At 40.0% G+C, this 27,603-nt stretch overlaps 1 protein-coding gene across 3 annotated transcripts in view; it reads left to right on the top strand.

Moving 5' to 3' along the window:
- Positions 1-27,603, top strand: part of TULP4 (TUB like protein 4) — a 143,086-nt gene that overhangs the window by 68,589 nt on the left and 46,894 nt on the right. For all 3 annotated transcript variants that reach the window (XR_008483188.1, XM_054279319.1, XM_054279318.1), the window contains exons 3-4: positions 25,601-25,729; positions 26,046-26,207. Coding sequence is in view for 2 of the 3 variants with exons in the window: in XM_054279319.1 (XP_054135294.1) it covers positions 25,601-25,729; positions 26,046-26,207 (291 nt within the window). In the remaining variant the exon portion in view is untranslated. The remainder of the gene's footprint in view (positions 1-25,600; positions 25,730-26,045; positions 26,208-27,603) is intronic.

Genomic DNA, 27,603 nt, shown 5'->3' with positions numbered 1-27,603 from the left:
GCAAGCTTTAGGGAAATTCCATCTCCTGATGTTTCTTAGGTGTTTGGGTGACTGCATTATGGGTTTATGTTTTGATATATTCCTTGTATTTGTCTTGTCATTTGGTGCCAGCTTGAAGGAAAATAGGAGCACTCATGAACCTTTGCTGAATGTGTCTTTCCTCTTTTGCTCAAAATCGGTGTGGGGGGAATGGGTGTTGATGAAGGAGAGCAGCTGCTGCTTTTGCTGCTCCCTGAGGAGCTATTCTGTGTTCCTAACAGTGATGCTGGAAGTCAGGCAGGACTTGTGCAGGTCAGCAAGGCTTCTCCTCTTTGAACTTGATTGCAGGCTGTCCTGTAATAACCCCAGTGCCCTGTTGTGTTAGTCATGGCAGCATTGCTGAGGGTATTTTTGATATCTGAAAAAACCAACTTGAATGATTGCTGGATTTGCTTGTTTATTTTTTTAGGCATACTGTTGGATGAATGACCTCCAATGCCTCAGGCAAAAAAGCACCAATATGGTTATTTGCTTAGTTTTGGAAAAGAACAATCCAGCATTGTTTTAATTTACATTGTGTCAGTCCCAAGCCCCTCTTCTAACTTCATCCATGAATCAGGTATTTTTGTACATAACTTTTTTTTCTGAGAGTTTCTGAGAGCAAAACACAGCCTGTAATTTAACGCCAGAAAGACCCCTATGAAGTATTGCCTTTAAAAGTAATTTCCTTGCACTGAACTGTTAAATTGAGAACTCTATTTGGCATAGCTTTAGTTTTTGATCTACAACCAGCAAATACTGGAAGTTACTTAATAGTTATGCAAAAAGCAAAGAATAAATCAACAGCTGAATAATGTCCTCCTTTAATTACTTTTTGCTCTCTTTTTATATTTAATTTTACATCAAATGAAGTGTTCCTTAGAGTAAGTCAGGTGTTGATTAGTTAAATGGATTATTCATGACTAAAAAAAATTTAATTGAAGTGAAATCAAACATCTTTGCATATATGTGAACAAATCCAGGCAATATTTTTTTTCCATCTAATTTGCTTTTAGCTGACTTACAGCAGGAATATCACAGCTCACAAGGTAGTTTTTGTCATGTATACAGTTACTGAGTTCTCACATGAGAACAAAATTTTATTATTTTTGGCATACAGTGTTTTTACTTTGGCTGCTTACTAGAGAAGAACTGCTGGGGAAGAATGTGGGGAGGATTCAAAGCCTCTGATTTCTTGGTGCTTGGCAGGAGCAGAGCCTAGAAAAAGAATACACTAGGTGATGTAACTGCGTGAAATACTTAACCTGCATTGGGAGCATTACACTTATTTTTTTCAGAGGTGTTTCTTTCTCTGCACCAAATTTTTGCCAGAAAATGAGGGTCCTCACTGCTTCTTCTTAAGATGAAGTTGTTAAACTATCAGGAAAGCAAAGCAAAGTAATTTTAATTTCAGAAGTTTTTATTGTTAGATAGCTTTAAAATTAATCTGTCTAAAGACAAATAGTTGTACAGTAACAGTGAATAAACCAGATACTGCTATGGACACTTCACTGGATATAATATAGAGAGATCTGCTTTGGTACAGTTGCATTTAGCTTGTAAAATCCGTATTGTGAGTTTTGTGTGCAGAGGATGTGTTTGAGGAGCAGAGCAGGCATGAGGTTGTTAGGTGTAGTGTGTGAATCACAGGAGGAGTGGGTGCAGCAGACGTGTCCTCTGCTGCTCCTTAGAGCCAGCACAGCCTCAGTGAGCAGCACAGATTTTGCTGGGAGGGGAATTTTATCTTGATGTCCTGAGTGAAGCAGCAAGGTAGTCTCTTGGTGGAAAGGCTTGCATGTTACTGAGGTGGTGTGACACCTCTGGTTAGCCACTGTGCTTTACAGTGCTTACAGGTTTGTCAGCTGGCACCTCCTGGGCTGAAATTTTTATTACTTGTTTGGTTTCAAGATGATCCTTCTTTTTTCTTTGAACACTTCTGTTATCTCTGTATCAAGGAATAGGGATTTCTGTCTCCATATTCCCCAGGTCTGCTTTTGGACCAGTTTATAACTCCTTGAAATCTGAGGGGAGAAATTTAAATTTTAGCAGTTAAATATTTTCCTGTATGGGTCAAACTCTCCATGCCTCCATCCCACAGAGTGACTCAGTGCAATGGTATCTGATGCTCCAGGGATGAGCTTGGGCTGAAGGTTTCTGCTTCAGCTGCTTCTGCATTGAAACAACCAAGCTGAGGGTGGGAATAGGGAAAAGAGAGAGCAGGTAAAATGAAAATGGTGTGTATCATCTGAAGGCAGAAATGGTTGGGAGGAGAGGGCAGAATTCATGGGGAAGGGCTGTGGTGGGAGAAGACAAAATGGAAAGCCCATCGAGGAGACTGGGAGTGGGAACTGTCAAGGGGGAAAGAAAGGAAATGGTTAAGGAATGGTGTCAGACCGTGACAGTGCTTCACAAGGACACCATTCCAGGAAGCAGAGGAAGGGAAGCTAGAATGAGGTTATACAAAGATTTGGAGGTGGGGAAGAAATAGGATGAGTTTGGATACAAAGGGGCTAAGGAAATTTAAGCATGGTATGAAAGGGAAAACAGTGTTAAACGCCATGGCCTGCCATTGCCATGATAAGCCCTGAATCCATGAGTCCCTTGTCAGTAAATGTCTGTGAAGGCCATGAGGAAAATCCCCCAGCACTGTGCAGAGGGGGGATCTGGGGTACAGCAGGCCACTAACATTCAGTGGGAAAAAATAGAAGAATTTAGGTAGTTCTTTTGACTCAGTGAGACACGGAAGAACCTGAAAATGCCTACAGAATTGCGACCACTTTATCCACTTGATCCACTTTGTGCTATTTAAAGGCCAGCGTTTGCCCTCAGCCGTGTCAGCTCCTCCTTTTTCTCACTATATGGTTAATGTAGGAACCTGCCACCCTGTTGGAGATACTAGTGAATTGCTACCCCAGATGCATGGGTTTAATCCCAAATTGGCCATTCACAGGCTGTATGATCTTGGACTAGCTAATCTACCAGAATGTGCTTTATTTTCCCCCTCAATAATTTGGGGATAATGGTTTCTAACGACCCTCTGTAGAGGCCGTTGAGCTCCACGAATGCCACAGTTCACGGAAGAGCTGAGAAGTGCTGGTTGTGCTTTTAATGACAGTTTCTTTCTATCTGACTGGTGACTGTTTCCTTTTTCTCTTTGGACCATTGTGTGACTGTATTAGGACAGAAATTGAGAAGAAAGAAAGGAACTGCTGGGGATAATAGGTATGGTGTAACAGGGACAGCTTTCTGTCTTATTATCCAGACTCACTGCTCGGCCAAAACTGGATGCGTTTGTGTCTGCAGGCTGGACTGACTCAGACTTCGTAGGGAGTCATTTCAAAGACACACAGACCTCCCTAATGACACTTAGTTTATATGAAATCATTCTAAAGAACCTGGCTTTATTAAGTAATTGTGAGCAAGCTGGACCCTGGCACCGAGCGCTCGTTTGTAGCTGCTGTGACGGTGCCGCGCATGCTGGGATCTTTGGGCTGTGGGATCAGGCAGCCCCACGGGAACCTGGAAGGCTGAGAGACAGGACTAGGAAGGGAGAAACTATAGAATAGCACATTTATTCCACATCATACATTGTTACATGAATGTTTTAAGAACTCTGTGCACCTGCCAATCTTTGAACAAGACAGCTTTTTTGTTTCCTGTTTGTTCTCGCTCTTCTTACTACTTGCAGCTCTCTTCAAGCAGAGAAAGCACCTCAGTGCTGTACTGTAGATGGTTCAGGTGCTGATTTATGGTGTGTATCTGTGTGTATGAATTTGGATTTGAATTCAAATGAGAAACTGTGTCAATGTCTAAGGTATCTAACATTGAGAAGCGATTGCCTTTCAGTGGTTTATGTGCTATATTTAGTACGATTCTTATGAATATTTTCAACCCTTGTCATTTTGTCAGAGTTGTCATTGAGGAACATGCTCAGGTCAGAAAGCTTTTGGTATGGCTTATTGTTAAGGAGAAGATGCTATCATATATGGCATAGGGATCAAGAAAATTCCCATTTACTTCCAGTTTTTGAAGCAGCAATCAGTGCATTGCTGCATTCATAGGGTCCGTGAAAGTAGTCAGGCTCAAAAGGCAGTTGGCTGAGAAAGTGCAGACTTAATTCTATTAAGGTCTTGTAGTAACACCACTTCTTGTATTAGATTAGAATCTTTCCTTCTTTCCTGCTCTTTTTGGTTGTTTTTATTCTTGAAATTTAATGACTTTTTACAAGGGCATGTAGTGATAGGACAATGGGAAATGGCTTTAAAGTGAAGGAGGGTAGTTTAGATTAGATAATAGGAAGAAATTCTTTACTGTGAGGGTGATGAGGCACTGGAACAGGTTGCCCAGGGAAGCTGTGAATGCCCCATCTCTGGAAGTGCTCAAAGCCAGAATCAAGACCAGTGTTCAAGAATGGCACTCTCAGAACCCAGGTCTAGTGCAAGGTGTCCCTGCCCCTGGCAGGGGGTTGGAACTAGATGGTCTTCAAGTTTTCTTCCAGTCTCCAACCACTCTGAGATTCTGTGATCCTCTGTTCATGAGAGTGAGCCTGGCAGGAAGCCAGCAGATGGTAGACTGGCTCTGCAGCCCTGTGTCTGTGCTGCTGCTTTGCTCCCAGGAGCTTCTGCAACTTTGGTCCTCAAAGAAGCTCCAAACCCTTCTGGGAAGCTGGTACAAGAGCAGATTAAAGTGCTTAGATGTTCTTTTTGGGAACAAGCCCAATTCAGCTAGTTTTGAAGAACCAGATGCTTGTGAACTTCGGAGGCTGATATCTTTCTCAACTGCAGTATTTCTTTAAACCTCTTTCTTTAGTTGTTTCTGTCCTAGCTCTTCCTCTGTAACCTGTGTCTGTTGGGTAACAGAAGCCAAAACTTGGATTAAAGTATTTTGATATTCTTTTGTCTTAAATCTGTGTGAAAAGGTACAAATGCAGATTAATTTTTTTTTCCTGGGGAAACTTTCACAAAACATAATATTGGAAATATATTAGGTAAATATATATTTTATGTTACATTTCCATGTAGTGTAGCATTACCTTGGGAGAGCTCTTGTCTTTGTGCCATATGACACAGTTCTTCCTTACAAACCTGGCTCTGAGGCTGAGCCCCTTTCTTACAATGTGCCTGTGGTTATGCTTAGGAGTCTTAAAACCCTCCCTGGCAGGTTGATGTTGTTGCTTTTATCATACTTACCTGTTGTCAGAATATTTCCCTCTATGCACTGCTGGTTGAAAATAGTCCCTTAAGCCACTCCAGATTGTTCAGTCCAGTGCTGTGGAATGGTCTTCTTTCTACACTGGCCTCTCTTTGAAAAACATTTTTTTTTAATATCTTCCTCTCATTGGTTTTCAGAAGAGCATGGCTGTAATTCCTGAATGCTCTTCATGATTCTCCAGCTGAGAATTTTTGTCCTAGAATAAGAACCTCCAATGTCTGCCATTATCAGTCATGAAATACCTCGACTAGTGAACAAAATACCGTACTGTAAATTGTGGTGAATATCATGCAGTGGTGATACAAAGTGGGCTTTATGCTTATTTTTAACTACAAAATGTAGTTAGTGTGTGCTTCAGGAATAAAGAATGTCATTAGAAAAGATGATTTAACTGAATCGGATTTTTTTTTAGCAAGAGAATTAAAAAATCAAGAAGGTTAATGAAGTAATTGTAGTTTGTGGTCCATGGGAGCCTTTTAATCTTTCTTTCTGTTCTTAACAGTAGCATTGCTGTGTCCTTAGTGTAGTGACTGTAGACTTCAGATTTTAAAAAGTGGGGTTTGTCAATTTTACCCTTATTTCTGGAGCTTGGTTCTCATTTTGCTGGATCGTGATAAAAATGAGAATTACTTAAATCCTACATCCAGGGAGTCAGATTTTGGACTCTGCGACCAGAAATGGCTTAAAAGTATTATGTAGACTTCAAATGCTTGGGCTGTATGAGCAGGGATGAGTCTCAAATGAGAGCTTTGTTAAATAGTAAGAGTATGCACAGCTTGAGTCTTAGAACAGTGGGGATTTAGCTTAAAAAAAAAAAAAAAAGGAAGACAAACTCTTTTCTGTGGATAAATTGTCATATCCTCTAAATTTTGGGTACATGGTGAGAGGGTGAATTAGCCTGGATCACATAGCTGCCCAAAAAGAAAGGGATTTTAGGATCTGTTTGTGGAGTATATATATTTCTGGCCTTCACCCTCTTAATTCACTTCACATGAGGATTGTGCATTATTTATAGTGAGCGTGGGAGATGGAAAGAGTACTGTGGAAGAAAGAAAAATAAACCTTTCAATCATGAATTCTGTTTTTGGCTGCAATGCCAGTTTGGGGCAAGGTGCCAGTAATTTTGCACCCAAAATAGAAGTGCTAAAATCCCCCAAAATTCAGCAGTCTCACTCATGATCTGAATATTTTCTCAGATTATAGTTAGGAAGCAAAACACAGAGTCTTGAGGCATGCATCATCCTCGTGATGAGAAGAGCAGATCACCCTCTTTTAACTCGTGTCCTCCTGCTGCCTTTAATGGCCACAGAGGACCCCTGTGCTCAGGGCTTGTGAAAACAAACCACAGCTCCTTGGGGTTTGTTCTGCAGTGCTTGGTGCTCCAGCCTGGGCCCTACACCAGCCCAGGCTTCCTCTTGGCTGGGGCCAGGCGTGCCCAGGGCTCCCTGAGAAGGACCCTGGTTTTGGAGCTCCCTGGGACTGTAGCCTGCCTTTGGCTCCAGGGTTAACCAGACAGGCGGAACTCAGTGTAGAAGTTGAGCAGCACTGGGCACAAGAGCCACAAACATCAGATGAACGTGCTCTACATCACACCAGGCTGCTCCTGTCACTGCCATGCTGTCCAGGGGGCATGGATGCACTTCCATGGGCAGCCTGGTGGTATCACAGCTTGTTCAAGAAGTTTATTTTCCTGCACTGTGGTTCAGCAGCAACTTAATAGCTGTGGGACATTCTTTCTGCAATCTGATGTGTGGTGTGGCCACTCACACAACTGCATTGGCCCAAATGGAGGAACAGTAAGATGGGAACCAGCCATGGGAACAAGCAGCTGAAGTGGGAATTTATCCCTCTGAAGAAAATTTATACTGCAGCTCTTCCTGAGTCTCCACCAAAGAATGATGCTTAGAAGAGTCCTCTCAACCAGCCTGAGAGGGCTTATGTAGATCCTAAGCACTGCCCTGGCCCTGTTCAACAGTGCCAGCTTCTTGTTCAAACTATGCATCATGTCGTGCCATTTCCTGCGTTTCTTGTTTCACTTCCAGCTGAACTGTTCATTCTGTTTAGCACTACGGTAAGAATTACTCAAAGAGTTGTTTAGAAAACAGGAGGATTGCATACTGTGACTGTCAGCTCAGGTTACTTGTAAGGGAAGGCAATGCCCTGCATTGTTAAAGCAAGTCAAATGTTATTTATTTTGGACCTTGTTACAGAGTAGCCTAATAAACCCCTATTCAACCTAGGTAACAGAGAATGGAAAGACGTGTAATGCTTGAGAGGAACAAAAGGATCAAACAGGGCAGAGGTTTTTGTTGGGTTGGTTTTTTGGGGTTTTTTGTGTTTTTTTTTTTTTTGTTGTTGTTGTTGTTGTTCTTGGGGTTTTTTTGGGTTTTTTATATATGTTTTACTTTTAACATACTCTACTTGCACTTCTGTGGTTGCTAGAGACTGCAGAGGGATGTTGAGTGATTAAAGTACCTTACATACAGACACTATATAGCTGTGATGAGTAGGGCAAAGAGTAAGACACAGTGATTCAGCCTGAATCTCTTGTGGAGCTGTTAACTCTCCGTATCTCACAAGAAAAGGTGAGAGCAGGTCTGTAGGATGAGGGAGATAAGGTCTGTAGGTGATAGACCTTCTCAGTAATTCATTTTCTTAGTTAATGTCTATCATGTTCATTTACTCAAGCATTCAAAAGTCATCTCGGATGCAAAATTTACAAATTTAAACTTAATAATATTAAACTTTTACAGCTTTTTGTTTGTTGAACTGTTAATATTTGTTATTCTACTCCTGATGACCACACTAAAATACTTGAATTGTTTTTGTGTGTTCATCTATAAATGAGATTACTTTGTAACCTTCTGGTGTGTTTTGAAATCTGACAAACAGGGAGAAAGTTACAGTAAAAGTGTTTCCTTACACAGGCTTTAACACCAGGAGCATTTTCTGCTGTAGTCCTGCAAGTGAGAGAAGAAGGGAAGGGAGAATCTATTCTTCCATCCACAGTAGATCCTGGGCAGACCCAGACCCTGCCCTGAGGTCCTGAGATCCAGTAACTTGATGTTTTTTGTGTGCTCCTTGCCTGGGGAGAAGGAAACGACTGTCTTCAGAAGGTGTTTAGCTCTGGGACCCTCACAGGAAGAGTAAGCCCAAAAAGTAATCCTGCTGCACATAAAAATGAACCCCAAAAGGCCAAAATGCTGGCAGTGGGGCACACAGCTGAAGGAAAAAAGAAGAACAAATAACAGAATGTGCTTTAAATGAATGAGAAGCTGGAAGTTGGTGAGATAACTGATGGACCTGCTGGGTGAATTGCTGTGCACAGAGGAAACAGTTCGAGAAAGCAGAATATTGCAGAAATGTTAAATTATTTATTAGTACCAATCCTCACCGCAGATTTGTGTCCAAATTTATTGAGAGCTCAAGTATGAGGTGGCTGAGGTGTTAGACAAAATATATGAACTCTTATTAGAAACAGCATCATAAGAATGTGGAACTATAAATGTGTTAGAAGGCTCTAGGAAGCATCTAGAGAATTACATCCCAGTAAGCTTATAATGGTAGTTGGGAAATTAGCTGAAATAAGAATTACTTACAGGTCACAATTCATGGCTTGCAGCTGCTGAGATTGCACAGGAGGAAATTATGCCAGACTGATGGGGAGAAGGGTGTTTTGGAATATGGAGAATAATTTGATTCAAATCATGAAAGCTTTTAGAAAGTTTCGTTGTCCTTCGTGGGTGGCTATGACTAAGGTGGTTCAAAACCTGTATTGAACACAGAAGCAAAAGGTGCATTACCCAGTTAGATCTGTTAACAGTGGTGTGTTGATAGATCCCTACTTCAAACTGGTGGGAACTGCTCTGCTCTCAGAAGCATGAAACAGCACAGTTGTGCCATTCTGCCTGCCCCATTAGCCCTGCTGAAAGGCAGAATTGGGAATTGCCTGAATGGTGTCTGGGCCCTGAGCATGGAGAGCTATGAGGCTGTCAGTCCTAAACCCCCCCTTGGAGAACTCCACTTAGGAAGGAGCTGGACCTGAGAATAGCAAGCTCTTTTTTGGTATGTGGCTGACTTGAAAAATACAATAGTAATAGAAACAATCCAATTAATTTTGAAAACATGTAATTAAGAATGGCCATTAAGAATAGAGAAAGTAATAAAGAACAGCATGGAGATTGTTACCAGAAATAAAAGCTGATATGTCTAGAACGCCCTTGTCTCACCTCAAAATAGCATTCAGGAGTAGGTGGGAGTTCAGGGAACACAAGATGAAACTGAAAAAGAATGCAGGAAGTCTCATTCGAGGAGAGTAACTGAAGAAAATTGTGACTCCTTACCTTAGAAAGCAGATGAGTCAGAGAAGAGGCATGCTAAAACTGTATAAACCAGCAAATGGTAATGAGAAGGTAGATTGGGGTAAGTTTCTGTTTGCTTGTCGTTATTCACTAAAGTGAATAACTATTTAAAGAAATCAGGAGGTTGAAATTCCAAAACTGATAAAAGGAAATTCTTGTTCAGATCTGTGATTAAAGTGTGAAAGTCACTACAGCACTAAGTTGTTGTGCTGAAGAATTCAACAAGGTTTTTAAAAGGTTATCTTAATGGATATCAGAAATATTTACAGCTGCCATAATCCATGTTGGACAGTTTTGGAGAGAATATTAGACTTAAGTTTTTAAGACTAGCTACCAGGGATATCTTCATGTTCTGTTGCTGGTTGTCCTTCCTTCTTAACATAAAGTGTTAGGTTAGTGGTGTAATTCATTAGTAGTTGTCTGCAAGGTGTGAAAATACTTCTGATTCTCACTAACAAGCTGGAGAGCACCCCTGTGTGGGTGATGCCTGAATTCAGAGCAGCTTGGTCTCTTTTCAGGCATTGAAACAGAGTAGCCCAGGTAAGGGTCATTCCCAGCATCTCTTGAAGTCACCAAGATCTGTGGCTAACAGGTGCATGCAGGGATGGGATTTCAGAAGTGTAATGTCAGGTCAGGAACTGATGTGATTTTATATCTGGGTAGAAAGTGTTAAGTTGCTTTGTTTTGGTCATATGGGCATTACATGTGTGAGTAGATCTTTGTCTCTTAAAAGGGCCCTAAAGCAAGAGAGCTTTCTGCACTTGTGTTCTGGAGTTTGTTTCACTTACAGTGACTGGAAGGCATGATGTAAGGAACTGTTGTCTTTGCCTGAAGTCTTCAGTTAAATGATTAAAGGAAATAATCAAACCTAAGCTGAGAAAATTATTGGTTTTGTTTGCCTACAATAACACTAGCAGTTCCAGTGCTTGTGGTTTTCATGGATATGCCTGTATGTGTATGTAAGTACATAGTGATGAGCAGTTCATAGTTTTTGTCAAGATTTTGGTTGGATTAAATTATACTTGTCTGTATGTGAATTTGATGCTGGCAAGACATCAGCTAGTCAGGTCATGAAGTCCTGCCATTTCACCTGATAGTAACCTCCCTAGGAACAATACCTGCAGTCTTACATCCAGCTCAGAGCTGGTGTAGTTATTCTCTTGGTAGGTGACATGATACTTTAGGATAATTCAAAATATTCTGAACAGTAATTAATGATGTTGTATACAAATTTCAAAGGTATGAGTTAGATATTTGAAAATACCTTGGTAAGCAAATCCTCCTGAGAAGGGAAAGCTATATATTCAAAAAAAGGAAACTAATTTCTGCTTAATTGCCAGAAGATAAGGTAATTCCAAAATGTTAATGGAAAATGCTGATATTTGGCCTTCAAATGGCAAGCATAATGCAAACCTGCTGATTGGAATCAGTGAAATGGTATGGAAAAAAATCCTCCCTACTTGAGAGTTTGGGGAAATCAATGCCTGATAAATTGTGCATATGCCTTTGCAGTAACAATAGCAGAATTGTGGAAAGATTAAGAAGGCTGGTATGATTTCTGTTAAAGTAGCGTTAACTAACTGGGTCATAAATGCAAATGAGATTATTAACTCTAGATGGCTGGCTTATGGTTACAGTGTCTCAGCTACTGGGCTTTCATGGCATTAACAGCTGACTCTCCAGTGCATGAGTCCACATCACATGGTTTTATTTTTAGTACTGATAAATGGAATATTTCACGATCATGTGGAGCTGGGCACTGAAGGTTTCTCAGGAGCTGCCTCTTCTGCTCTCCCTGACTCTGCAGGGCGACTCTGCCCAGGGCTCCCTGAATCATGCTCTGTCCTGCTCAACAAAAGTGTCAGCTTTGGCAAATTCCACCTTAGCAGCAAAATCATTCTTCTGATACTGAGTTTGGGATTTGATGATTCATACAGTGTCAGGATGGGTGGGAGAGTGGCTGCAGGCCAGGCAGGATGCCCTGCCATGGCTCATACCAAGCAGTGCTCGGGTGTGAGCATCGTGGTTACTTGGGCACAACATTTTTGTTGGTATTTCCTACAGAAATGTACTTGAAAGGAATTACTGTATAGAAACGATGGCAAAGTGGGATATAACTGCGAGGATGTGGTTGGTGCTGACACGGAGGTTTGCTGGCTGGTGGGCTGGCACGGCAAAGCAGGAGGAGGCTGCGGTTGCCATGAGCTGCATATCCAGCTTCCAGCTGAAGCTCTTGGATAGTGGATGATGGAGGAAGCTAGCAGGTGAGAGCTGTGGCTGTGGGATCTCTGTGCTCCACTCTTTGGGGGTGCTTAGCTGGAGCCTTCTCAGCTCAGCTCCATCTCCTGCCCTGTGCTAGCTGAGCTTGGTCATCAGTCAGCTTATGGGGTTCCTCCCCTCCTGCATCTAAACGTGGAGGTACCTGGTGGTCCCTGCAGTATCCTTGAGTCCAGCACAGAGTACTCTGTAGTACTGCATAAAGAACATGGTGAAAACCACTCTCTGTTGGACCTAGGGGCCCAGTGTTGATTCCATGCTTTTGATCTGTGGCTCTAGCACTCCATCTCCCTGCTTTTGGAGAGAGGGAGACCACCTGATTCCTGTGTTATGATGTGATGCACTCCGAACCACCCATACAGTCAGTCTCCCTCCCAAGACCACTAGCTGCTTGATATGAACAAACAATTTCCAAGTAGAGCTGTTTGATCATCCTGCTAGTGATGTCACTGCTCTAATTGCTAATGTTTCTGAGAAAGTGAATGTTTCCTGGGCTCTTTCACTCCATTGCTCTGTAGGAAATGTTGTGCTCTGGAAATGCAGGCAAACTAACATTTCAAAGTGTAACAAGAGCACACACAGAGCAAAACTTACTGGAATGACTGATTGCTTGCAGACATGAAAATAGCTCTCAGACCATCTAGACAGCCAGCCCCTATACCCCCAGACTACAGACAGACACAAAAATGTGATTTAATCACACATTTAATTAAGATCATTCCTCTTTACTCTCCTGCACTGAATAGGACTGTTCTATGTGCTATACAGAATACGACTTTTTCTTTATCACATACTTATCCTGAAATAATGTCTTTAGCCTATGTATTTGCAGCACTTCAGCACTGAAATAAAATTTAAAGTCATAGTGTTCTGTAAAAACATTAGAAAATTAAAGTAATTTATGTTAATCAATAAACCACAATTATTTTTCTTAACTCTCAGTTAATGAATAAGAAAACAGTGTTTTAATAAGAGAACCACTGAACTTCAATACCCACATCAGTTTAAAAAAAATTCCCTGCAATATACCTCTTTACAATATGTGAAAATTTGTATGAAGTGATTCCAAAGGTTGGCTTCATTCCACCTTTTCTGTTAGAAGACCGTTCAACTATTCCATTCATTGCTGAAAGCTTTGCTTGATATTTAACCTAAAGTACAGTTTCCTGAATATCATTCTATTTCTTACAGTAACATTTAATAATATGGTGCCTTCCTTGTTTTTTCATGTCATTCCAGTACTTGCTGACCCTTTGCATGACTACTTTGCCAGTATGCATTCTTTTATTTTATTATTTACCGCTAATACAATATCTCAAAATTTGGATTGCTTTCCATGCTTTAAAACTCTTTTTAAGAAGCACAAAACTTACTTTAAAATCTGTAAATCATAAATAAATGGAAATTATGCATAGAATGAAGGCAAGTGTTTTCTTCAGCCCTGTCTGAAGTAATGCTATAGATAAGGGGTCAGTGTTTCCTGGTTTTGAGTTGGAATTCATTGGACTGTGACAGTCAGAGACCTGCTGGCAGTGCTCTTTCTAATGCACCCAGGGTGCCATTGGCCTTCTTGGCCACCAGGTCACACTGCTGGCTCATGGACAGCTTGTTTTCCACCAGGACCTCCAGGACCTTCTCTGCAGAGCTGCTTCCCAGCAGGTCAATCCCCAGCCTGTACTGGTGCCTGGGGTTATTCTTCCCAAGAGACAGGACCCTGCATTTGCCTTTGCTGAACTTCAGACCATTCCTCTCTGTGCTCCTGTCTCCAGCTCTTCTGGAGGGCTGCACAGCCCTCTGGGCTATCAGCCACTCCTCCCAGCCTGAAGTGTCAGTGAAATCTCCAAAGAGGCATCTGTCCCTTCATCCAAGTCACTCATGAACAAGTTAAACAACACTGGGCCCAGTATTGAACCTTGGGGGACACCACTAGTGACAAGTGTCCAACTGGACCCCGTTAATTATGACTCCAACAATGTATTCTAAACATTAAATATTCCATATGCTGGTTGACATGCAAGTGACTTGAGATAGAAAACATCTGCTCATTTTGCCTGGTGAAATTTTCTTAAGGATTTTACTGAGGGGAAAAAAAAGAACAGAAATGTTTGTAGTTACTGCTTTTCCTCCCTCTTTTTTTCAGGTGAAGCAAAGGATAAACTAGACTATAAAAATTACTTTCAAGTGATGCAGTGCATATAACCTAGCTGGCTCAGGCTCTTGGATACAGATCAGACAACTTCCATCTCTAGTCTGTGGTTCCTCTACTGGTTGGGTTGTTAAAGGTTGAATATTGCTGCTCTTTGGTCTCTGCAAGTCAGTTTTCCCTCAGTCCCTTGAAAACTGCTTTCTGCACCACTGGTGATCAATACATTTGTTAATATTGGTGTTAGATGAGCTGTGATATTGTCCTTAGATATGTGTTACCTGTCACCCTTCCTGCCAGCACTCTGACAGTTTCACAGTGACCCCTACAACCCAGGGATTACATTCCCAACCTATAGTTCACCCCTCTTGAGGCTAATAGTAATTTTACAGTTCTGTAGAGCAAACCTTCCCTGCAGAGCTTCTCTAGCCTGGTTTTTGCTTTGTCTTCAAGCCTAAAAACTCCAAAGGCTTGATCATAACATGTACAGTTCCAACAACATGGGGTTCAGTTTTAGTTGAGACTTCTGTGTGCCACAGTGGTAAACAATAGCAGTGATTTGTGCTTTCTGGGGTTGTCCACTTTGCCCGTCCAAGTAACTAATTTAACCCTGTATTTATAGCTCCCTTGTGTTCTCTGGAAAGTCAGGCAGGGGAAATTATTGGTCACTTGGCCAGCTGCATCATGATACAGTTTTTCTTTCACGGAGAAGTAGCAAATGTAGATAAAACTTCCTAAGAGAGGTTTGCTCTGAAAACAGTCTGTGCAGAATTGCAGGCCAGCCAAAGCAAGGATAGCATTTTGCAAATCTGCTATTTGGCATTTCCTAGAGTATGGCATTTCTTTATCTGGTATTCACATTGACAGAAGTTTGTATCATATTATTGCAAATTAAGTGGGCCAGTGTGTCTCAAGCCTGAATCAGAGCCTCCACAGGGGCAATATATGTGTGTATATATTAACAAAATAATTCTTGGTAGGTATCTGTTGTCTTATTTATTCTAATATGCTAAAGTGAATGTCTTGCTTGTAAATATTGGGAATTTTAGTTATTGTGTTGTTAATTTAGTTCTCCTCTTTATACCTTTCTGTCCTGGGCGGTGAAGGTGCTGAGTGGCAGTTCTGCCACTGCAGAAAGCATTCCCTGTTTTAATGACTGCTCCCTCACAGTGTCCTTCTTGGAAGAAGACACTATTTCAGTTTCCACTTTGTTTTCCACGTCCATTTCAGCAATTATGCAGTCCCCTCAATAGCTGATAAATGCAACTGTTTACATGTCCTAAACACCACTAGCTGAACCTTGTATGAGTGACCCCACTGGGGCAGCCAGCAGATGGGGTTCAGGCGTGGCCTTGTGCTGGAAGTCAGAGCAGGTGTCCTACCTTTGCAAAATAACATGGTGGAGTTTCCTCAGTCTCACAGAAGGATTAGGGATGCACAGTCTCCATGAGTCACACAAAGACAGTCCAGGCAGTCCAATAAAAATGAATATAATTGCTTTCTTTTCTCAGTATCTGTGACTAATTTAAGGTCACCAGCATTCCTCAGGTGGACAGAAAAGTTCTATAACAGTGTGTAACTCACACAGAGGTCATATGAGTGGGCTTGATGATTGGGGTAACAATAGTTGGGTATTTCAGAGAGGAAAGTAGTCCCACTCCAGCAGTGAAGTGCCCAGCTGTACCATCTGTCTCAAATCCACCTTGTAACTCAGCTTAATTACATTAGTGCACAGCTATTATCACCTGGGAGATCATAAGAGATTTGGAGAGCTGATCTGTGCTTCTGCTGAAGTTCAGTTTATTTTTAGTTCCTTGTGTTTGAAAAAAATAACTAGGGCTGAAGTATTGTAGCTCTTGGAGAAATAATCATGCTTGGACAACACTCTCTGACACTCCTTGGGAATTTTAAGGTCTTTTCTGTTTATATTGCTAACAAAAATCAAGTTTTTACTGTATCTCTTAAGGAGTGAAGTTCCTCTCCTTGGAGAGGGTTTGCACGAATTTTGTGCTGCAGTCAGGTTCTATCTAAGGCTTGTTTAGTGGACCTTTACAGTGATTTCATCTAAACAAGTTCAAGCTAAATTATAGTCTAACCTGTAAAATCCTGAAGCTAGTCACTGATCAGCTTCTGATTATAAAATGTCCACCACAAATACTAATGATGATGCTCAGAAACCTGGAATAATGTTACTTAGCTCTTGTGCTGTATGAGTTTGAATATCTGATGAGCAAAAAGTGATCTGTCACCTTGGTATATTTGAGATAGACAGACTTAGTGTGTTTGATAGGGGCAGATCCGCTGTGTGTGGTCGTGAGACACCATTATTTTTCTGGCACTTCTCAGAATAGACTCCAGAAAGTGAAGAACTTGTGTTACCTCCTTCCTCTCTTGTTAACTAGCACAGTTTTATATAACAGAATTTATATGACATTTTTAAGAGTTTTCTTTTCAAATTTCCTCGTAGATTTTTTTTTCTTTCTTAAATAATTTCTTTTTGGTTAATATATGCATGTAAAGTTATAACATTATATTTCACTATTATATGAACACTTGATCAGGAATTTTTAGCCACTGGATTGGGAAGATTAAGTATAAGGGAGAATCTGTCTGTCATAGTCACTTCACTGGCTTTTTGCAGCAATACATTGTTGCCCTGGGGATATTCCTGAACAGAAACCTTTTACAAGGTGGGAAGATAGTGCAGGAATTCGTAAATAGATGCTGTTAGAAAGTAGAGTAGAGCTAGTTCATTCAGAGTTGGAATGGTTTTCAGTAGTGTTTATTGTTAACCTGTTTCCTCTTTAAATTTTTGGGATTTTTTTAATTTGGGTATTTTTTAAAGGAAGAGAGACAAGAAAAGCCATAGATTCTCTTACAAGGTTTTTATATCTCTGCATCCAATATTTTTCTCTATTTTTAGCCAGGTAAAAAAAAAGATAGTAAGTATTTTAAATTTGCTTTATGCTTGGGGTGTTTTGGTTGGATTTTTCTTCCCTCAAAACTTCTAACAAAGATGTGTATGGACTCTGAATTCATATAGCCCTGATGAGGCATTGGTGGATATCAGTGAGTGTTATTTTTGTTCTTAAAGCATGAGGTTCATTTACAATGAGCTTCTCATACTCATTCCAAAAGTGAATGTAAATGTTTAGGTTTTTGAAATGGTCCTGATTTATACCATCTGTAATGTAATTTTGTCAGATGTTAGTTAAATGAGCATTAGGCTCATGTACTTTTAATTTAGTGTACACTAAATACCAGAGATTTTAAATCTACTGGGGTTTTTTTTTTTTTTTTCATGTGAGAAAATACTCCACCATAAATGCTCAAACCCAGGGAACTTCCAGCTCAGCACAGTTATTGCATGTGTCTTATTTTAACAGGAATGAACCTTTCCCAATGGTGCTCATCAGTGATTTGCTAGAAGGAGGGGGAACAATATTATTCTTGGTCTTTTGATCTTATAGCAAAATGGTTGTTCATCTTGAGCTAAAATAGTTGTCTCTATATTATTTATTGCAGTGTTTTATCTGTTTGGAAGCTGCAACAAAGTGAAATCTTTTTCTTACAGAGGAAGGCAATGAAAGTACTATTTTATCCTTTGCTCATCCTTCCCAACATTCAGATTTGATTTATTTTTGTTTACCTTGGACCTGCCCTTGCATTTAAAGGGAGTATGTATGGGCAATTAAACAGACATATCTTACAGCCCAAGTACAGGATGACCATTGACAAGAGACCGTGGTAGGAATGTGCATGCTATAAGAGAATTTGCCTCAGTGGAGCTGAGTGCGGCTTAACTTTTAAACTTTTTTGCTGTGAAAACAGTCTTTTCTGTGAAAGAGCTTTTGGGACTTGAGGATCCCTGTAAAGGGAAAGGAGTCAAAAGCACACCATAGACCTTCTCACTGTCCCACTGTTGTGTGCAAGATGGGAGAAGAGCAAACCTCCACCAGTTTCCCTTTCCAGAACATAATAGTGTGCAGCTATCTTGTGCATATAGGTGACTAAGTCTTGATTTTTCATGCTTAATTATTTTCCTTCAGATTATCACCAACTATTTTCTTTAATAGCCCTTGAAGGAATAGTTAACAAACTTACTCAACTGAGAACCAGTAGCTAGATACCAACATCTTCTCATCCATGTTAGATTCATATCACCTGTTATTTTTCTCACATCCAGCTTTCTGTTCTGGCCTGTCAGATCTTCTGTTCCCCAAACATATGTATGGGATATACTTTGGATACAGCACATTTCTGTTGGTGTGGGTTTTTTTTTAAATGTCCCACAAAACTGTGGTTCTCTGAAGTCACAATTAAATGTGGTGAGTCCAAAGTGAAAAGAGTAATTCCTTTAGAACTGTGAGCCACTTCTTTCATAGGAGCATGATGCTTCTTGTTTGGTACCTGTGAGGAGTCTTGGGCCTGTTTTCCTCTGAAGTAGGCGATAGCGTAACACATTCTGTGTTCTGTGAACAAATAAAATGGTTATGTGGCAAATCCCTGGGACTAATAGACACTGAGGAGGGTGTATTTCTTAAAATGAAGTGTATCACTTAAGGAGACCTGTAAAGCTTTAGAGCCTTTCTGAGTCCTCATCTTGGCAGTTTACTATCAAGGCCCCTAAATGTATTCAGTGAGATGTTGACAGTCTAGGTATTTTTAAGACAACATCTTACACTAAAGGCATTCCTTCCTCAAAACAGCCCTCAAAAGAATTTTTGTTGTGCCATTGTCTATTTGCCAAAATCGTTTCCTCAAGCTTTTAAAGATCAGACTGGCATCCATTGGGGATTTCATGCCAACCATATGATACCTTTCAAAAATAGGTATATGTGGTGGGTTGGATGCCAGCCTCAAGATACCTTTTAAAAATAGGTGTGTCTGTCATTCATCTGCAAAGCAAATTAACAAAACTTGCTGGGGAGCATCAACATTCTTCCCAGTGGGTGAGCAAAAACCACACTTTTACTTGCAGAGGCTGCCAGCCGCTGACACACAGAGCAAGGGAGCACTGGGGGAATGGACACCTCCCCTGCAGATACTCAGAGGGCTGTTCCTGGAGAGCTGCACTGCTCCTACCTGGCCCCTTCTCCTTCTGCAGCTGCACAGGTGATCCCAGTCTTTGTCAGCCTGGTGTGTGCCCTGAGCGTTATGAAAACAAACACCAAGGAGAAAGGGGGAAAAAGTTAGAGCAAGTGTGTCCAGTAAAATGGCACAGAGCTTCTGATGTACCCTACATTGAACTTAACTTCAGAGCTTTACCTGAGATGTTTGAGTTAGGGATTTGGAGTAGGGTTTCACATGAAAGCCACAGAGAAGTCTGTGGTCAGAAGAAGATACAGGGTTGGACCTTTTATGCCCATTAAGGTCACTACTTTCTTGCAGGTCCAGCCTTACCTCTGATTTCATTTAGCACAAGGCTAAGTCCCCAGGTGACATGCTTAGCTTATTGACAATGTTATACTATGAAATCAGATTGTAAGCTTAAAAAAAAAAAAGAAATAATTGAAACTCCTTTTCAAAGAGCAGAACAAGCAAGATGACAGCAGCTACAGGATAATACACCTCTTTCAATGAAAATGTAGGATCCTGGGATACAGGATGTACTAGTGGCAGTGGAAAGCTGTGCCAGTGGCAGCAGCTGAACCCCGGGGGCTGTGAGCAGCTGCTGTGCCCTCGGCACAGGGCACCACTGACCAAAGCTTATCCTGAGGCATGGATAGGGAATATTATATGACATCTGTCCCTCAGATATCTGGAGGCTGCTCCAGCCCTTCTAGGAGGAGAGCTCACTTTTATTGTTTAGTCTAGAGAAGCGTGAAGAATTTGGAATTTTGGTGTTTTCTGTCTCCCAGAACTACTTTGCCATTCATTTACGCCCTCTGTAACCTGCAGCCCCTATTGTGAGCTGGCACTTTTTTTCAAGAAATGTAAATGCCAGTACAGATTTGCCATTCTTTAGCTGCAGCACAATGTTTGTTATTAATAGTAGTAGTTTCTTCTTAGCAATAATAATTCCTTGATGGGTATCATACCTAGGAAGGTGACAGCTCCATATGCAAATGAGGCACTTCATCTGGTTGTAATGTCACTGGAAACAAAAAGTCAGAGCTCTGCAGGTGTGGGAGAGATAGGGAGTGTATCATTAGAGAATGCAATAGAAGACAAGGAGGATAGGAAAAATGGGTGATGCCAGCTTGCTGTCTACCACATCTGCTGCTTTTTTGTCTGGTATTATTAGGAGGAGAAATACTTGCTTGATGCTCTTTGTGTGATTGAATTAGTTTGAATGGAGAGAATAATCCTGGCATTATTGTAATGGCACGAAATAAAGGTCATAAGGGAAGGTGAAAGCAAGAACAATTGCAACCAATCTGCAGTGTGAGAAACTAGGAGAGAGAAAACTTAGAGAACCTTTATGCTAAAAAATACTAATATTTAAAAGACAGTTAAATGTTAATTGAATTAAAAATTTGCAGAAATAAATATTGGTTATAGGTAAAGTATGGTGAGAAGCAATAGCTCATTAACTGCAACTCTACTGCCTATTCTGGGTGCCTGTTCCAGTGTCCAAATTACATTTTAGTTACAAAAATCCACTTCAGTTAGCTCACTTCAGTTAGTTAGCTAGTGAATACAAAGCTGGCACAGGTTCCTCGAGGACTGATAGGGATTTGTATTCATGCACATACCCATGTTATATGTATGTGATATATATACACATATGTGTATATATGTGTAGCTGTATCTCTCTGTACAGTGGAGGGAGAGGCACTGAAATGCCTTTATTGCATGTAAAGGTGTTTTCTCTGGTTCTTGTACTTCAGTGCTCCATTTCTGCTCCCCACTCCCCACCCATCTTTTTTCTTTAGTTGATACACTTAGAGATTTTTCCGCTCTGTGGCCAGTAATAAACTGTAATGTGTGCCAGTGTGTTGCACCTACTGTATGCACATATTTATCCTTAGTTGTATCCATGACTAAAGACCAATGTATTTATTAGGGAGTTGCATAACAGGACTACTTGATAAAGCAAATAGGTGATGCTCAGTGACTCCAGGTAGATTGTCCAACCCCTTTTGTCAGTGCTTTTTCAACCTTTATATGTTCCTTTAAAAAGTTGAGTACTTTCCTAAAAGCTTAGGATTGGAAGAAGCCTTTGGATAGACTGAGTGCTGTACTCTGCTGCTGTAGTTAATAGCCTGATCTCCTTTGTTATTCTGTCCTGGGAACAGTTAGGTCTCGTGCTGCCGCTGCTTGGAAGATGGAATTATTTCAATAACTTTCAATAGCATTAGAAATGTAGTATGATTTATCTGGGGAGGGAAAGGCCAGCTATCCCATACGCTCACTGGAGTTAGAATGCATCTCATGCTGTGCACTGTGCAAAGATGTCATCTTCACTTGTAACTGCAGAAATGCTCATGCTGGATACAGGAATGTGGCACTTCAGGTGTAGCAAATTGGGCAGTAACCAAGCATTGGCATGGAGTATTCTCTGCTCTCTGTTGCTGTGGCAGTCCGTCTGCAAGCATATCCATTTTCACATATCCATAGCATATGTGAAAATGAATGCTGGAGAAGACCTCTATCTTTAGAGTGTATGCCTCTCCCCAGTAAAATGGACGGAGGATCAGAGATTTGGAAAAATGAGTCACTGTGACTCACTACAGTAAATCCATAATAAAATCTATCTAAATTTGGTAAGGAACTCTAGGAACTAATTGCCCTAGTTACTTACCTCTTTTATTTTTTTTGTAGATGTTTGTCCCTTGCTTCTCTAGGAATTATGTACTGTATGTACTGAAATAAGATTTCAGTAATGACTGTTGTGTGATAATCTAGATTAAGGACTTCTGCTCCTGCAGAACTGATTGGTGTCATATTTTCAATTATGTCCTTCAAAAACCATAATGAAATTAGGAATAACAAAAACTCTCCAAATGCTTTGGATTTTAGTGGTCTTGTATTGTGTTAGAAAAATGTGAAAAAAACATTTAAAAGTTTCAATAGCATGTAATAAATTTAGATTGTCAAACCTGGTTTCTATTGGGAAGAGATCATGTTTACTATAATTCACACATTTACTACTCCAAAATTTCAGTTACTCAAAATTTCTTGTCTAAAATCTTAAATAGATAATAACATTGTTAGCAGCATTAAAGTATGCAGTCAATTCTTGGGTAGAGTTTCTAGCACATTTAGGATTAATTAAATTTAATTCCAAAACATCAAGTTGGTAATTAAACCAGAGGTGTTGAAGGTCCTGAATGCTGAACTTTTGAAACAAATTTTTTACTACTATTCCTTGTATAAAAAACAGCTCAAAGAAAACATAAGACTGACTGAAAAGCTCACAGCTTTGTGGAAAACATCCTTTTTAGGGGCAAATTGTTGGCCTTTACATTGTATTTAATATCTCAGGCCAAGTTTTATTAGTGAGAGATCCTATCCTGTCTGAGACAGTTGTTTAGAAGCTGATTAATACCTGTGATACACTTTTTTTTCAAGAGTAGAACAAGCACAATTTGTGTTCTTTATAGAATTAAAAAACCCCACAAGCAACCAACCAACAAACAAAACTAGACAATATAGAAAGGCTGTGTGGACCATAAATGGTCCACAGACAACTTACTTTTGTGTACCAACATTCTCGCTCTTTTGAGTTCAAGATAAAACAGTTCAGACCTTCAATACCTGTGTGGAGATGCTAAGTAGAAAGCAGAGGACCATAAAGGCAGAAGTGGAAATGGGTCCTCTGTGACTTGAAGCTGTTAGTGAAAGTAATGATATCTTTGCATTTATGGGTTAGCAGTAAAATTCCTCTTTGTAGAGGGGTAATTCAAGCTTATGCGTTATTTAAGTGCACTATCAATGGGACTTGTTTTCATATGCTTTACATATGAGCCTTAATACTTGGGGCAATCCTTCCTTTCTTTATCTCTTCTTCAGCATGCTAAGTGTCTGAAATGAAATTGGAAATACTCAAAGCAGTTGTGGACTCAGCACCTGTAGTCAGATGTTAAATGTAAATTACGGCATCATCTTTAAAATGACCTCGTAAAATAACATTTGCTCTGTGTTTAAATGGGTTGAATTTTCAAATTACAAATTTGCTTCCTTATGAGGCTGTTATCAGAAGGCATAGAAAAATCATTGTCTCGCTTTCATTTCTCATTATAAAGCAATAAGTTTATTTTGGAAGTTACTAATTTGTATCTAATTGAGATGGATGGAGGCTCTAGTTAATCTTGTTTACATTCAAATGCACTCTTGGATATTTTATCAAGTCTAAACAAAAGACAGGTTGTACAGAATCTGAATTAAAATTTTCAAGTTTTAACAAGATTCCTGTTTAAAAGAGAAAAGAAACAAAACGCAACAAAGTAACTCTTGTCACTTTGCCCATAATTCATATTACAAAGTCAACTTGTGTGTCTAATTTATAAAATGGTTGATCTCAATTCTTAGCCAGACTGAACAGGGCAATTTTAAGACAGGTGGTAGCATTCTTAATGGCGTTAGCTAAAGCATTCATGTTATTTGAACAACTGTTTCTCTTTTTTCCCCTAAATATTGCCTAGCAATTCATTCTGGTTTGATGCAGAATTCATTTGGTGTGATGTGTGAAACATGAGCAGTGTCTAAGTGTTTAAAGATTGGTGTTTTGGTGGTGATAAGTACTTTCCACTCAATAATGATCATAATTAGCCTTAGCAGCTCTCAGCTTTTAGGGATGAAGATTTGTTTCAATGTTATCCTTGAGTTTTTCTTCACTTCTTTCATAATACTGTTAGGCGTTGCTGGCAAGTACACTTACTTCATTGTTGCATTTTGCCTCAGGGTAAATGAAATTATGGCTCTGTGGATTTGACTTCTACCAAAATGAAAACAAAATTTTGACAAATCGGTGCTATTCTTGTTTAGGTGGAAAGGACAGAGTGAAACCTCCAACAAAATGCATCTGCTTGCATTGCTATAATGGAATATTTTATTTACTGCTCATCCAACATAAGAATTTTTTTAAAAAGCTGAGTGTGATATAATCCATCTAGGGGCATTGTATAATTTGCCCAACTGGAAACAGGACTGGTGACTTAGAGTGCAGCTGCAAGGTTATATAAAGTAGAAGCCAGTGTTTTTCTGCAAAATCTCAAATGGGATTCTTCTAAGCAGTGTAACAACAGAGAGGTGATTTGTCATACTTGCTTCTCCCCGTAAGCTTTATGTATGAACAAAGAAAATGGTTTTCCTGTGGTTTTTTATGGTTCAAGGGCTGATCCTCCAGGCTGGTGAGCTCCATTGGTAGACACGTTCTTAAGCTGTGACCTTGACACTCTGAATAGGGCAAGATCATCCCTCAGCTGTCAAGTTTGGGTTTTAGGTATACATATCTATATCCTAGTCCTGAAAACGACTGCTGGTTTCTTTGTGAAGCGGGAAGGGTCTGTCTACTTAGAGCTCATCTTGGGACTAGAATCTTTAGGAGGATCAGTCTATCTCTGTAAACAGCAAAATATATTTCAGGAAAATGTTGCTTGTTGCTTTTAGATGATTAATCTATTTCATTTTATGAAAAAGTGTCATTACAACTGGATGTTTATTAAGTAGTTGAAATGACACTCTACTAATTGAGTATTTAATATATATGTACTTTGTTTGCATACTCTCTGTCTCAGTAAAATAGCTGGGGGGGAATTTACTTGTGTGAATGTAAGTGTCCCATATATATCTGCATGTTTTTGAAATAAAACTGATTTGGAAAAAAAAAATTTTTGGAGAAAAAACTAATTTGGAAAAAATGTTTTTTAAGAAAAAGTCATTAACATAAGGTAAATTGTTTTATTGCTAATTTTTACTTCAGCAACTAGGATGACATGCTATTTTCAGTTCATACTGCGGTCTCGAGAGATACTGTATTTGTTAAAATGGTATTAATTAAAAATGAGAGAGCAATTGGTTGGTTTAGACTTGATTAGATTCTCCAGAAAAGCTCAGATAGCTCTAATGTGGAAAGAAGAATCTAAAGCTGCTTTGTATTCCTTCTGCACTCAGTAGCAAAGCAACTTCCCTATGAAATTTCTAGTTTTTAATAATTTGAGACTCTCAGGGGTTGTTTTGAATATGAGCATTCAATCTGAGTATTTAAATTGTGTGCAGAGCATGCCACTTTATTTGAAGTCAGCAAGGGGTGATGATTTGATGAAGAGTCTGACAGTCTCTGAGATTACAGTGGGGGAATCATTTGAGGGAGTGTTGGATAATCTGTGCAGGGCTTCCTGTTTGCAGCTTCTATAATGGAGTCCTGTGTTCCAGTGCTCCCTGTGATTTTATTGAAAGTGTGCAGTGCCTTCCAAAAAGGCCTGATGGTGAGAGATTGTGCATTTCCTGACAACCATGGCAAAATGATTCCAGCTGTTCTTGAGAGGTGCCTAATGCTGGGCCGAAAATTGCTATTTTGTGCTTCTTTAGGGTTTAATGCAATGATATTTATCTGGCAGTGTTGTTTAACTGGTTCTTGTTAAATAGCTGTTAGCACAACATGCAGTTTTGGTAATGCTGGTTTTGTTTGTAATCTTTTAAGGTTGTGCTGGTGAGGTGGAATGAACCATTCCAGAAATTAGCAACCTGCGATGCAGATGGAGGAATATTTGTTTGGATACAATACGAAGGCAGATGGTCTGTGGAGCTCGTGAACGATCGTGGGGCACAGGTTGGTATGCATGTTTTCTCTGCAGCCAAGAGGGATCAGCTCCTGAGAGGCCAAATGAAGAGGGCAAGGAATGAGACTTTATACCTTTCAAAAAGCACAGGAGAAAATGAAATGTTTGTTTATTGGAAGGAACGCGCAAGAATTGTCACAAAGGCACTTGGCAAGCACAGTGCTTTCTCCAGTAGGCATGACATCAGAGCTTCAGCTGGGCTAATAGTTGGCCTGTCTCATTCTGTGCACTGCTGCCTTTTATTAAAACAGCAAAAGAGATCCTACATGGCTCATATATCTATTTTCTTGTCTTTGATATGTTAAGGTAAGCGACTTTACATGGAGCCACGATGGGACTCAGGCACTTATCTCCTATAGAGATGGATTTGTGCTGGTCGGTTCAGTCAGCGGGCAAAGACACTGGTCTTCAGAAATAAACTTGGAGAGTCAGATCACCTGTGGCATATGGACTCCAGATGACCAACAGGTAATGAAAGGGGGGCATTTAGGGGTATCAGTTGGGTTGCACTGCTGTGCCATGGAATACATCTCTTAAAAAGTTACCAAGTAAAATGGTCATGTGGTAAGATCAGTTTCCTTCAAAAGTGCTGCTCCCACTGATAATGAAAATTTGGTTAATCCTGTTGTTTTATTAGGTGAATATGATAGTGTACCAAGTTCCCTATCATCACTTTTCCCCCTGATTCACATACAGTCTTATTCAAAGTTAGTTGTTTGGGACAGGAATCTGTTAATTGTACCCTTAATTTGTTGTTACAGCTATCTTATAACTGCATTTGAGCAGAAACACAGCCTGGGCTGTTAAACATCTGATTGGATGTTTCTGTGTAGATTTGTCCAGTCTGCACTTGTAGTAAAAGCAGTTCCAGCAGCACATATGGTTATGTTTTGCATTCACATAAGCAAATGTATGTAACTGAGTGTTGAAGAGATGTCTCAGCCTTACGCAAATAAAATTTAAAAGAATAAGTTTTGCTGAGCTTTGAAAAAGCCAGTTAAAAAAATGTTCTTTACAATTTTTCTGAACAATTATATGATAGTGGACACAGCAGCATTTCCAGCATGGCTGCAGCAGGAGCACTGGTTCCATTTGCAGGATTTATACTGCTCCCTTGCCTTTCACTGCTGAGCTGACTGGATTGGTCCTTCCTTCCTCATACTTGCTGCCACTGTGGTTGTGAATGGGTGTATAATTCAGTGCTGAAGGAAATGATAGCCATAGAATAGTGCCCAGAGAAACCCTGTTAGGATCACAGCTGGATTGTTTTCCTTCCTTCATTTTACACCACCATGGAAAAGATTCTGGTTCAGGACTCAAGGTACCACTCAATTTAGAATACTATAAATTCATCCAAGGTAGAGTTATTTAGGGAATTGCTAGTGGAAAATAATAGCACTAATAATATACATTTCTGCAGCAGTATCTAATAATTTTAGAGTACTCTGCATAGAATAATGAATTAATTATTGCAACACTGCTTTTTAAAGCCAGCGAGCCTGCCTATTTTTGAATCTAGGGAAATGTAAATCTTGACAATAAATAATTTACTTGAGATCAAGAGGAAGAGACAAGCTGCAGAAGTAGGAGGGGAAGCTAAGATCTAATAGCTCTCAGTCCTATGTTTTAAACATGAGGCTACCCCATTTGTGTGATGCTCAGTTGTTGCTACTGTATTTGGAAATATCTTCACTTGAGTGTTTAATTTGGAGTGGCTGACTGCCTTTAATTCAATAGCCAATATGTTTGTACTTTCTAATCTGGATGCTCCATAAGTGGTTATTCCAGGAAACAAACACTTGTTCAGCGTCCAGATAAATGCTTTCGAACATAATGGCCAATTCCAGATATGCGAAAATGACTT

This window comes from Melozone crissalis, unplaced genomic scaffold (assembly GCF_028551555.1).
Source record: "Melozone crissalis strain CALT ecotype California unplaced genomic scaffold, PUWL_Pcris_2 ptg000027l_1, whole genome shotgun sequence".
In the NCBI taxonomy this organism is placed as follows: domain Eukaryota; kingdom Metazoa; phylum Chordata; class Aves; order Passeriformes; family Passerellidae; genus Melozone; species Melozone crissalis.
This window is presented reverse-complemented; position numbering and strand designations above follow the sequence as displayed.